This window comes from Engraulis encrasicolus, chromosome 10 (genome assembly GCF_034702125.1).
Source record: "Engraulis encrasicolus isolate BLACKSEA-1 chromosome 10, IST_EnEncr_1.0, whole genome shotgun sequence".
Classification (NCBI taxonomy): domain Eukaryota; kingdom Metazoa; phylum Chordata; class Actinopteri; order Clupeiformes; family Engraulidae; genus Engraulis; species Engraulis encrasicolus.
Genome location: NC_085866.1, coordinates 31,608,322 through 31,621,429, shown reverse-complemented (window position 1 = coordinate 31,621,429; position 13,108 = coordinate 31,608,322). Strand labels below are relative to the sequence as shown.

The 13,108-nt window shown below is 49.1% G+C and overlaps 1 protein-coding gene across 6 annotated transcripts in view; it reads left to right on the top strand.

Annotated features, from left to right (window-relative positions):
- The window catches only part of kmt2d (lysine (K)-specific methyltransferase 2D), a 71,161-nt gene that overhangs the window by 38,356 nt on the left and 19,697 nt on the right, over positions 1-13,108 (top strand). For 5 of the 6 annotated variants that reach the window (XM_063208638.1, XM_063208639.1, XM_063208635.1 and 2 more), the window contains exons 29-37: positions 894-1,132; positions 3,724-3,797; positions 4,226-4,276; positions 4,803-7,001; positions 7,481-7,669; positions 8,106-8,251; positions 10,236-11,050; positions 11,567-12,742; positions 12,981-13,104. In XM_063208638.1, the coding sequence (XP_063064708.1) occupies positions 894-1,132; positions 3,724-3,797; positions 4,226-4,276; positions 4,803-7,001; positions 7,481-7,669; positions 8,106-8,251; positions 10,236-11,050; positions 11,567-12,742; positions 12,981-13,104 (5,013 nt within the window). The remainder of the gene's footprint in view (positions 1-893; positions 1,133-3,723; positions 3,798-4,225; positions 4,277-4,802; positions 7,002-7,480; positions 7,670-8,105; positions 8,252-10,235; positions 11,051-11,566; positions 12,743-12,980; positions 13,105-13,108) is intronic. The other variant, XM_063208637.1, reaches the window with a different exon arrangement.

The following is a 13,108-nucleotide window of genomic DNA, read 5'->3' as shown; positions in this document are numbered from 1 at the left end:
CTCGCTAAGCAATTGCGTTTGTAGCACAACGTTGGTGTCACGATATTGAAACAGCTAGAAATGATACAAGTGGATTTACCTCTCAAACGTTTGTTTAGCCTTACGAAATAGCCCAAAACAATAACTGACACTCCACAACCATCCATGCACTGTCACTGGATAAGGGGATTCTTGGACATTTCATTCTGATTCAATAATTAGGCTAAGCGAACGGCTCAAAGTAGCCTACAGTATGTTGTCTTGTTATCACACAAAAAATATAGGACGGACTATATATCTATTACTGCGCTCTGGGTCTGCGACCCAGTGGTTGGGGACCACTGCACTGTTGTAGAATATGTAGGCCTACTATGGGTGTTGGCAAATGAAAATTGTGCTTTTTAATTTTTGTTTTGTTTTAGATGGTAGCCTAATGAAAGGCATGCTGCCAATCATCAACAATGTGACTAATATGTAGCAATGAGCTTCAAGGCTTAAGTGCATTTGCAAATCTCAGAAGGCATATACCATGAACAATCGCTTTGCCAATAAAACAATCAAAGATGAACTAAACAGTCCACAGCTAGAGGACATGGAAATGATAACAGTGACAGATAGAACTGTAATTTGGTGAGGACTTGACGGTTCAATTACCTGAACACAAATGCTATGTAGACTATAGGCCTAAATGCATGAAACCACATCATGACTCTATACCTATGTCCAAAACGAACTGAACTTCCTTGGCGGAGGTCTGCGTTCTCTGAATGCATTTCTAGTTTATTTCTATTTTACTTCATTTTTTTTTTTCTTAAATTGTTGTTAATTGAACTTAAGCACATTGAGCTGCATGCCTTGTATGAATTGTGCTCTACAAATACATGTAATCATTGTTGGTGGACTGTGCTTTGCAGGGATCGAGGAGGGCTGTTCAGCCCAGACCAAGGGGAGGAGAGTCCATGGGCCACCCCCTCCACCCCGGCCACGCCATCCACCCCCACCACCCCCACGGAGGCCGAGGGCGACGGCCTGTCCTACAACCAGCGCAGCCTGCAGCGGTGGGAGAAGGACGAGGAGCTGGGAGAGCTGTCCACCATCTCCCCCGTGCTCTACGCCAACATGAACTTCCCCACCCTTAAGCAGGATTACCCAGGTACTGACTCCACCATCCCTGTGCCAGTGGTTCTTAATCTGGGGTGCGGGCACACCCTGGGAGTACACCAGAGACTTCAGGGGGCGCGCAGAATTCTTGGGTTGCAGCTGACGTCATAGTGCTTCCCCCTGGTGGTGATCTACCGCTGCTGGTGGACTACCCCTGGCTTGGAGCCATTGAAACCCATTCAAAACTTCATTTTTTCGATCTGACACAGAATATTTTTAATTAGACCCACCCAATAAAGACACACCATGGGATAGGGCTTTGACTTTTGCCCAAAAATCATAGTCGAAGTTCGTTTCTAAATTAAAAACGATATTCGAATATATTCAAATATTTATCCATATTTTTTACCATTAAAATTGCCCCAGCTACACCTGATATCAAGCTGAAGTTGTTCTTTCCCCTAGTCAGTGACTGGTAAAAGGCTATTCCAACCAGAGATGTAGCCTAATGGCCCATTAACAACATGCATTCAACCAGCCATTATTGTTATGCGATCGTTCAGCACTTATTAAGAAGACGGTACTTAGAGGTGTGAATGCAGATTAAAACATGGCAAAGCTAGCAGCCATGTCAAACTTGTAGCCCAAGTTAAAACTTGAATGGCTCTGGAAATCATGTGAATTGAGCACACAGCAGCAATATCAACAAATAAGTATTATTTTCTATCACTTATCACGGACATTTAGGTAGGCTGTGTGCTTGTAGGTCTAGGTAAGATGACTGCTCAGCTAAAAACGAACATTACACAAACTAGCAGTGCGTTAAAACATGCTAAAAGCATGCTAACAAACACATAACCTGGAGTCTGCCTGATCTGACACCCAGACCAACGAAGCTAATTTGGTCAGAATCCAAAAAACAACAAGTTATCATCTTACTCTTGGCGTAATCACAGGTACTTGTGGATTGAATCACATAATTCCAGAAACTCCAGAAAGTAATGTGATGATGCTTTGTTTATTAACTATAGCTATTCACTTGAATGGAACTCTGCAGCACGCATCTGCTTGCGGTCTGGGGGAGACTGCCTGCCGCAAGTCTCCTGCTAGGAATAGAGATGAGCCACGCACGCGACTCTCCTCAAAACAGCTGTAGCGATTAACCAGCCATGAAAGAAATAAATTGAGACTGTGAATTGCGATGTTTACAAGGAAATAATTTTAATTAATGCCAATGAAATACCCCAAAAAAATCAATACCCATGTCAGATGTCAGAATTGGCAATTAATATTCGTTCGAATGTCTCAAAATTTCTTAATATTCGACTTATATTCGAATATCGAAGTCAAAGCATTACCATGGGACTTGTTTAAAAGCTGAGAACCTCAGCTTTCCATAACTGAAAACGGTATTTTCCTAGCACCCAATCCGAAGGTAGCCTAACTTATGTGCGGGGTTACCTTTCTAAAGATAGCTTTTTGTTTCCTAACATTCCTTCATGCCAACATGAACTTCCCCACCCTCAAGCAGGACTACCCTGGTACTGACCTGACCAAATTTAGTAGATTGAAATAAATCAAGCCTGTACTTCTCCGAGATCCACATCACGTCAGGTGAACGCCCCTTTAGGAGACCTTAGGTTGGGAGACCTTTACGTTCTCAATGGTGGTGCTACAACCCCTCAGGGGAGGTTGGCTACCCCTAGGGGGGTGTTGAGAAGGATGTAGCTGAGTGGGGGTGGGGACTTAGTTCCCATTGTTTTATTTTTAGTCCATTTTATTTTTCAATACTAAGGGGGGCGTTGGCAGGCTTATGATGAGGTAGAGGGGGTGTTGGAATGCTTGTGATGAGGTCATGGGAGTGTTTGTTCAAAAAAGGTTAAGAACTACTGGTGTATATGGTGGGCCTAGTGGTTAGGGAGGTGGTCATAATATTGCAACTTTACCTCAACTTTGCCTCTCCCTACACCTCTCCATCCATGGCTCAAGTGCCCTTGAGCAAGGCACCTAACCCCACGTTGCTGTTAAATAACTTGCTTTGTAAGTTGCTTGGGGAAAGTGTCAGCTATGTAATGTATAAAATGATACTCTAGTGTCTGTAGAAAGACACATATCAGTCAAGCCAGTTAAATGTCAAAAGAAGCAGGGTCTGGGCTTGCATGCCTATGGGGGACTGGGTTATTGGTCAAGAAATGTATATTTTATAGAGAGGCAGGGTGACGGGATCCTTAGGTTGAAGCAGAGGTGAGCTATTATTTTGACCTAAGGGCCACATTGGGTTTAGAATATTGACGTAAGGGCCAGATGTCACTGGCAACTTGACAGTGTCAATAATTAGAAATAATTTATGCTGACATGGCTTTTGTTGGTCATTTCATTCCTGCACACTATAACAAAACGGATTTCGATTAATAGTGTGCAGCCTATACATTTGGATAATGTCCCCTACTATTGGTAACCATGTAAAAAATGTTAGGCTAGTGTATTTTCTTGAGTTTGCCCACCTTTGGGTTGAAGTCAGTTTTATATATATGTATTTTTTAACGATTTTTCAATGTAATATGTTGTAGAGCTGCTTTTGTCTCTTTAGCGGAGTAGTCAGATGTTTCATGAGTGGCTAACCCTGTTTTGTATGTATTGCAGATTGGTCCAGTAGGTGTAAGCAGATCATGAAGATCTGGAGAAAGGTATCTGCTGCGGACAAGGGTCCTTTCTTGGTGCGTATATACAGCCTTTCAATAATGTTGGCCAAGCTTCTCAAATTTGCCTTAAAGGTACACTGTGCAGGAAATGGTCAAAAAATGTACTGCAACTATGCTGCTAATTGAAACTGGGTTGTCTATTGCCAAACTTGATCTTTTCATGAACATTTACGAAGTAATAAACTCATAGTTTTTAGTATGCCCCAAGTACAGTCATTTTTGCAGCTAAAAATTGCTATTTCTGGAAATTCAAAATGACTGACTATGGAGAAGATCCCCCTTTTCATGTATGAAAAGTGCATTTTTTCCAGTCATAATGAATACTTAGCATGGATTCTGGAAAGAAACAACTAAAAATCTTACACAGTGTACCTTTTTAAATCGCTGATGTCGTCGTACAAGTTTTTTGTAGATTCTGACTGATGCCTTTTCTGTTCCAATAGAAAATGGCCAAAGACAACAGAGCTGCTCAGCGCATCAATAAAGCACAGAAGGTATGGAGAAGTCTCACCTTGAACTGAACTCAATACTTTGCAAGCTGATGTAGCATATAGATTTCATGCTGTGCAAGTAGCCTATCCATTCATTACATTGCAAGTAAATACCATATCTATTTAAATCTTTGCAAACAGAAGTTTATCCATTTGACACTTTTTAAAAGTATAATTTTGTGATTAGAGTCACCTTGAACTGAACTGAATACTTGGCCAGCAGAAGTAACATGCCCATTCAATACTTCCCAAGGAGCCTATCCATTTTGCACTGAATTAGCATATTCATTTAATTTGTGAATAGTGTATTAATTTTAAACTCTGCAAGTAGAAACGGCATGTCCATGTAAGACTTTGCAAGATATTAAATAGCAATTTCACTTTCAAAAAGGTTGTCCATGTATTACTTTGCCAGTAGCATTACCATCTTAAATTTCGCAAGTCGCCTATCAAATATTCAAGAACATCTAGTGCTGCTTGCTGCTACACCATGTTGAAACCCTGCTCTGCTCGGCTCTCCTCTTCGCAGCAGGCAGAGAGTCAGGTGTGTCGGACGGTGAAGACGGAGCCTGGCGGTGGCGGTAGCGGTGGTGGGGGTCGAGTAAAAAGCGAGCGGCCCCAGCTCCACCTCCAGATCCCCCCTCCCTCCGCCTCGGCCTCCACCTCCTCCCAGCCCAGCTCGGCCGAGAGCCCCTTCCCCTTCGCCGCCGACTCGGCCGCCTCCTCCTCCGCCTCCTTCTTCCCCGACCACCCCCTCAAGACGCCAGGCTCAGGCGGGGCTGCGGTGACGACGCCGGGGGCAGCGCCGACGGACCCCTTCGCCAAGCTGCCGTCTCACCAGTCCCCTCATCATCACCCTCACTCACAACACCCGCACTCCCAGCCCGGCACGCCCTCCTTCTCGCAGGCTTCCTCCAGCCCACTGCAGGCTGCTGCTTCTTCTTCTTCTACTTCTTCCTCAGGTTACCCCCACCCTGGCGTCCAGGGTGCCCCACCACACCACCCTCCCCATCCACACTCGCACCCACACCCGCACCCGCACCCACATCCATCGCCTCTTCCTCAGGGACGGCCAGCCACCCTGGGCCCTCTCGACATGCAGCCGGGCGTGGCTGCGTCGGCTCCGCCTGGTACCCTGCGGAGGGCTCAGCAGGTTGACCCATTCTTCAGACCCCAGCAGCAGCAGCTGCAACAGCAACAGCAGGGCCACATGTCTCAGCCTCAGCACCATCCCCATCCTCATCCTCATCCCCACTCCCATCCCCACGCCCAGCCTCAGCACCAGGCAGCAGCCTCCTCTCAGGAACCCTTGTGCCCGCCCGAGAGCCCCCGATCCCGGCCGATGTCGCTGGGCGACTCTCCCCTCTTCTCCCCGACGCACAGCACCCATTACGCGGACCCGTTCCGGAATCAGCAGCAACAACAACAACAGCAGCAGCAGCAACAACAACAACAACAACAGCAGCAGGCGTCAGGGGTGGTGGCGACGGTGGGACGGCAGGAGTACGCCGCCTCGTCCCCGTCGTCTTCAGGCGTTCCCTCCTCTCCGGCGGGCATGGGCCAGTACGGGGGCATGAGCGCGGCCCCTTCCCCGCGGGCGTCTTCCGCCGGGGGCATGCAGCAGCAGGGCACCGGCTCCCCCGCGGGGATGCTGGACTCAGGGGACGGACTCTTCAAGGCGCCCATGACCCCGCGCACCATGCACCAAGGGGAACAGCAGCAGGGGGGTGGTGGTGGTGGTGGTGCTATGCTCCACCCCGGTGCCTCTCCCAACCACCCGGCGGAGGGCTACAGGCTACAATCCCCCTCTCATGCCCCGTTCTCGGACCCTAACGCCCAGCAGCCTCCTCTCACTCCGCGTCCCCACTCTGGGGACGGCTCGTCTCCGCTTCCCCAGAGGCTCGCCATACCCCCTCAACAACAGCAACAGCAGCAGGAGTCTCACCCGCGAGTGCCCTCCAGTCCGCAGTCTCAGGGCAGCTCCCAGTCCCCCCTCACACCCGGCGCCCTGTCCAACGACGCCTACTCTGTCCAGTCGCCGGCCACGCCTCGCTTCCAGTCCCCCGACCCGTACTCCCGACCTCCCTCGCGGCCCCAGTCCCGAGACCCCTTCGCCACGCTGCACAAGCCCCCTCGCCCTTCCTCCGCCGTGCCGGAGGGTGGTGGTGGCGGCGGCGGTGGTCAGAACTTCCGGGGCTCTCCTCACCCGAACCAACAATCACCCATGCCGCCCTGCTCGCCCTCCATGGCCGACCCGCTCTCGGGGAAGCCTCAAGGGATGCAGGCGTTCAGCCGGAGCCCGGGCGTTCCAGGGCCTCATCCAATGACCCAACAACAGCAACAACAGCAGGTACAGATGCAACAACAGCAACAGGTGCGTATTCCGTTTGGTGCCGACCCCCAGGCCCTGCAAGCACAGCTCCAACACCACCAACAACTCCAGCAGCAGCAGCAGCAACTCCAGCAGCAGCAACTCCAGCAGCAGCAACTCCAGCAGCAGCAGGGCCAGGTACCGGGCCAGGTACCGGTTCAGCCCATGGGGCCAGACTTCCACCCCCGGATGCCCATGGCCATGGCACCTGGAGGCCAGGACCCCAGCGGGGCTGTGCGGCCGCCCGACGCGCCCCAGGGGCCCCCCATGCAGAGCCCGCAGCACATGGCCGAGATTCCAGCAGGACAGGACCCAGCGTTCATCGGACTCAGCCCAGACATGGACAAAAACAAACAGGTAGAGTGTAATGCACATGCATGTAATCAGGGTTCTAGATTAACACCAGCGAACTGGCCAAATGCTGGTTAAAATTCAGTTTGGCTGGTAGAATAGAATTTTTTAGTGAGTGTGTGTTTGGAAATTAAGATGAACATTAAATTAAAAGTTAATTAAGATCCCTGCATGTATAGTAATTATTACCAGTGGATACATGCGTGGATACATGCGTGTAGAACTAAAGTAAAGTTCTTTTTGCCCATTTGTTTGACGTAAGATTTATGGCTCAGGTGTATTCTTTTTACTGCTCCAATGCGAACACATGGATCAGTCGTTTGCATGAACGCTAACTGCAAGTCGTTTTCTGTTGTTGGCTTATTTTGTTGTGATTTGCTTAGATTTTTATTTACACCCCATACCAACTACAAGTCGTTTTCTGTTAGCGGCTTATTTTGTTGTGATTTGCTTGCAATTAACCGGATTACCTCCTCTTTGCCCAGAAACAGAGGCTGAGGGAGTTCCTGATCAGGCAGAAGTTGCAAAGAAGCTCTCGTCAGGAGAAGGAGGCCACGGCGGCAACAGCAGCGGCAGCAGCAGCAGCCGGCGTCCCAGGCTGGCCTGGTGGAGACATGGCACAGTACCAGCAGCAGCAGGACAAGACCCAGCGGCCCCCACCACCATACCCACAGGTAGGCCTCAACCACCAACTAATACACGTGTCCAGCGGCCCTGTCGTGACCAACCGGTGGGACGCTCGTCTGACGTGCTGCTGCGGCTGAGCCAGGTTCGATTCCCGGTCTCGGTCGTTTGCCGACCCCTTTCCGTCTCTCTCCCCCCATTCGCTTCCTGTCCACCTTTCAAACTGTCCTGTCGCCGATAAGGTTGAAAAAAATCTTTATCAAGCATCTGCCCATGATGGACACATGTATATAAGAGTGTGCAAATTGAAAATTCCTTGTCCTTGTTGTTGATGTTTGCCGATTAGCTAATTAAAAATGAGGGACGGACCATAGACATTTTGTTTTGACTCTGTTGGTCATCCATTATTGCGTGAAAAAGGTCTTCTTTTGAACTGGAAATGAAGTATAATCTGCAGTGTCATCATAAGTGTTAATGGTGTTGCAGGACCGTGCTGCGGTGGCGGCTGCGGCGGCTCAGGCGGCGGCTGCAGGGAAGCTGCCCCTCCCCCTCCCCATGGGACCCTTGGACGACAAGCTGCTCAGACCAGGCATGCCAGGAGCACCCACCATGATGGACCCCAATGCTCTCAGGTACACACGCACATGCAGGACCGTATTTATGGCTCATTCTTTGGACACTCTGCCGTCGGTAGACCCGAGGTGGTTCTCCTGACAACCGTTGTAAATGCGTTCTATTGCAACAGCTGGGGACAATACAAACGTCTGAAAACACTAATGTTAAATAAACTCTGAGTACACCGAAGTGCTCCGAGTTTGTGTTTCGGAACCCCGATTTGGGTAACCATTCTATTGCACATTTCCGAGGCGGAAGCCGGAGTAAGACACTGCGGTGCCCCTGGGCACTATACCTCTCAGCCAGGTGCCCCCTTTATGAACAATATTTGTAAAGTTTGTGTCATATGGGGCCCACCTAACTGGCTGTAAATGGCTTGGTGCCCCTGGGCACTGTGCCACTGTAAGTGGGTCAATGATGGGCTTTTTGGGGGGCTTTTTGGGTACAATGACAGCTAATGACCATGAATTAATCAGTAATTGGCAATTAATGTACAGCAGTGAATATGCTTCTTAGATAATCCACTTAAAACAAACCAAAAATAATCCATACAATAGTGGCATCAGCTGTTGTTGCACCACCTCTGGCGTGTGCTACCACTAGAACGTCATTGACCCATGTATCTTATTAGGCAGCCCATCACACCCAGGCATTCAATATCTGACTTTACTTGCCAGCATGTGACACTGCCACACCTTGTTAGTATGGGTGGATGGTGCTAATATGAAAAATGGTACAGCATGTAGTCCTCCCTTCACGATCCATGCATTCAAAATGATTGCCATTATTGAGACCATATGTTGCAAGTGTGTGACTGGGAAAATGTTAAACTTCATAGGTGTTGAATAAGTCCACATGGTAACACAAAAAAAGACCGCACTACTATTTATGAGGTTATGAAAATCAGGCCATGTTTGGTATTTGCATATTATTTTTTGGATCAGTGGCATTTTTGGTTAAACGGGGACGCGTGGTTGCCCTATTTTGTATCTGCGTCAAAAACATAGGCATAAATAGAAAACTTTTAGAAATGTGTCTGCATTAAAAAAGGAGCTAGAACTATGCTCAACAGCGGCCATCATTTCAGCTAGAGGAAGCATTAAACGATTGAAGAAGGTGAGGTCAGCTTGATTAAGTATCAACACCGCTGTATATTTCAGGGGCCGTTAGAGGAGTTTATTCCGCACTTCTATATACAGAAAGAAAAATCTGTGTTTAGCATCAGTTATTCCAAGTGTTTATACTAAGAGCAGTTTTATCTTAACACTTACATCAGCGATTCCAGTTTGAACAGGGTGGTTAAATGTGGAGAAATAGAAACCACAACATCGGCACTACTTGCAGGAAGCTATCGGGATGACGAATGCGATCCGGCTGCAGCCGTATCGGGAAAGGAAATCTCTGTTCTGTTTATAATGTAGCCATAAAAGTGACTCTTGATGAAACAGAGTTTGAGTTCTGCAGAGTCTGCAGTAGCAGAGTCATTGAATTGCAGCGGCTCGCTTGTTATTGCCTGTCCTGGTACATTGACCCTGTGAGTCATCCATCTCCAGAGGCGTATACTGTCCACTTCTGCAATCTTTTGAGATCTCTGGCTTGCAATCTTTTGAGATGGCGTGTCCTCCACCGCCTCAGAGAACATAAGATCAAGAGGATAAAGGCTTTGGGTCTGGATGCAGATCTGCTCCGAGTCCTACTTTGCTGAATTTATATGGTCCAGCATATTAAGTAACAGCAGCTCTTTGGTGTGGGAAAGGGCAGAAGTTGGAACTTGTAGACTACCACTTTATGAACAATTGGCTATTTAATTACATTATTATATATTATATAATTTTAATTATTAAATTATTTATTAAACATGTGATGAAGAGGCATAATGGAGCATAAATTAGTAATTTTTCACATTGTTGAACCATTACCGTAATTGATTACATTTGTGCTGCACGTAATGGAAGAAAACCATTCATAACCCACGCTTTCCCCCCCTCCATCTCTCTCCAGACAACAAGTGCCTGGCAACCCCCAAGCGGTATTCCAGCAGCGTCCTCCATTCCCGCCCCAGTGGCAAGGCCAGGCCGCAGGCCCTCGACGCTTTCCCCAGCCAGGGATGGAGGCCATGGGCCCCAGGCACCAGCTTGGAGGCCCCGTCCCCGTCAACAGCCCAATGGCCATGCAGGCGATGCAAGGCATGCCTAACCCTATGGGAATGGTCCCTACGCCCGGAGTGGAGACGGTGCCGCAGCAACAGTGTGTGCCCGGCCCACCGACCCAGTTCATAGAGCTGAGGCACAATGCCCAAAGAATGCCGCTCGGAGTCGGGCCGCAGATGGTGCCGAGGGGAGTGCCGCAGGGGGTGCGTCCGAGACACCTAATGCCCCATCAGGCCATGGCTGCCCAGTTGATGCAACAACAGCAGCAGCAGCAGCAGCAGCAGCAGCAGCAGCAGCAGCAGCAGCAGCAGCAGCAGCTTCAGCAGCAGGCTGTGGTGCCTCAGGCAGTTCTGGATGCACAGGCCAAGGGACTACAGCCAGGTGGCCTGGGGATGCTGCTGACTCAACAACAACAACAACAACAGCAACAACAGCAACAGCAACAAGGTGCGGAGCTTCAGCAGAAGGCACAACAAGTCAAACCCCAAATGCAGCCAGGAACTGCTGCTCCAGCTGGGATGCAGAACCCTCCGCAGGTGGCTCCGGGAGCTGGAGCTGGGGTTGGCAGTGGCCAGCAAGCTGCAGCAGCTCCAGTGGACAGTGTCGACCTTCCAGAGGCAGTCCTGGAGGATCCCTTTGCTCCCAAAGGACTTGGGGATGCCACAGGTAATATAGACTATTTTAAAGATATTTTTAAAGATATTTTTTGGTCTTTTTGACTTTATTCATGATAGTTGAAAGAGAGAGACTGGGAAGGATCAGCAAACGGGCCGGGCATCGAACCCAGGGCCAATATAAATTTTTTTTAAACAGTCTCAAGGCCCACAAGGACTGCATTGCAATATATAGATCAATGAATACAATACAGCGCACACATGGAAAAAAAAAAATGCAATGATGATTGATGCAATAGGATGACTTTTGGAATATAATGATTCATAGAAGATCTCATTGTGCATGTGTAGTTTGTACATGTAATGATGAGTAGTGAGAATAAAAGTTGTTCCATCCTATTCTGAATTCTAGGCGACACATTTACAATACGTACATCTGTAAATACAATACAGCAGTATTGATGTAATATGTATATAAAATGATTTAGATTGTGTCATTGTGCATACGTAAGTTGTTTGTTTGAATAGTACGCGAATATAAGGTGTTGTATCCTATTCTCTGATCTAGGCGACGCAGGGGTGGAGGATGAGGATGACCTTGCGACCTTGGATCTGGACCCCGACAAGGGAGACGATGACCTTGGTAACCTGGACAACCTGGAGACCGCCGACCCCCACCTGGACGATCTGCTCAACAGCGACGAGTTTGACCTGCTGGCCTACACGGACCCCGAGCTCGACCAAGGCGATCCCAAGGACGTCTTCTCTGACCAGCTGCGCTTGGTGGAGGCGGAAGGAGAGGGACCTACGTCGTCTGCCACCGCTGACATCAAGGTGGAAGAAAAACCAAAGACCGGGAAGGATACAACTTCCGGAAATGCCCCGACCACAAAGACTGAAGGCTCTGCCGCCAGCGCTAATGGTTCACAGTCGGATTCGTCAGCCGAGGGTTCGGATGCCTCGAGGCTGGCTTCCATAAAACTGGAGGACAAAGATGGTCTCTCTGAACTGCAGGAGCATCCGAACCCTGCCATCGTGAAAGATGAAATGGGCGAGGCTGTGTCTATGCTGCTGGGTGGACCGACTCCATCCACCAAACAGCCAGGTGGAGAAGGCCAAACGGCTTCTCTCAGCACAGTTCGACTAGGAGGGATTCCCTTTCCGCTCCCCACTCCGGCAGATCCGTTGTCCTTTCCGTCGGCAGCACCGCACCCAGACCTCGGCGACGATCCTCTGAGTTCGCTACCCGACGGCAGTGGCCAGCACTCGCCAGCAGTGGATCTGGACAAAGTGGAGAGCTCTCTGGAAGCCAGCGAGCTCCCCTTGTTGATACAGGACCTTCTGGAACACGAGAAGAAGGAACTCCACAAGCAGCAGCAGCAACAGCAGCTCAACGCTCAACTCCAGCAAGGGGGGATGGCTGGTCCTCTCCACCCGCAGCAACCTCCACCCCACGGGGCCGCTGGGCAGATCCTCCTGCCCCCCCATCAGCAGCGTCCTCCTCAGGGGCTGATGCCTGGGCAGCCTGGCATGGTGCCACGGCCGCCACACATGATGGCGCAGCAGCAGCAACAGCACAGATTAATAGGAGCCCCCATGGCCCCTCCGGGGACACATATGGGCATGGCACCACAGCAGGGCGTCCCCCCGGGCATGCATCCAGGAATGAACCCACAACAGCAGCCGCCACAACCGCAGCAAATGGTCAAACCCACTCTCGGCAATAACTTCTTTCCAGACAAAGGTAGTTGCTGAGCCTACATTAAGCTTTTATTATTACTATAGATCTATTCATTTATTTATTCATTTCTATATTTGTGTCATTTGTGTCATGTCATTTATACTGTATATTTATGATATGATCATACGATTTATGATAATTGTTTAGAATATTATATTGCTACCACATATATTTGCTATGATCACATGATTTATGATTATTGTTCATAAATCTCTCCCCCCTTCTGTTCTGTCTTCTGTAGATCTTGACAAATTTGTGACCGATGACATCATGGACCCCATTGCGAAGGCGAAGATGGTGGCACTGAAGGGCATCAAGAGGGTGTTGCTCCAGGACCCCATGGGCGGCCCTCCGGGCATCAACAGGTAC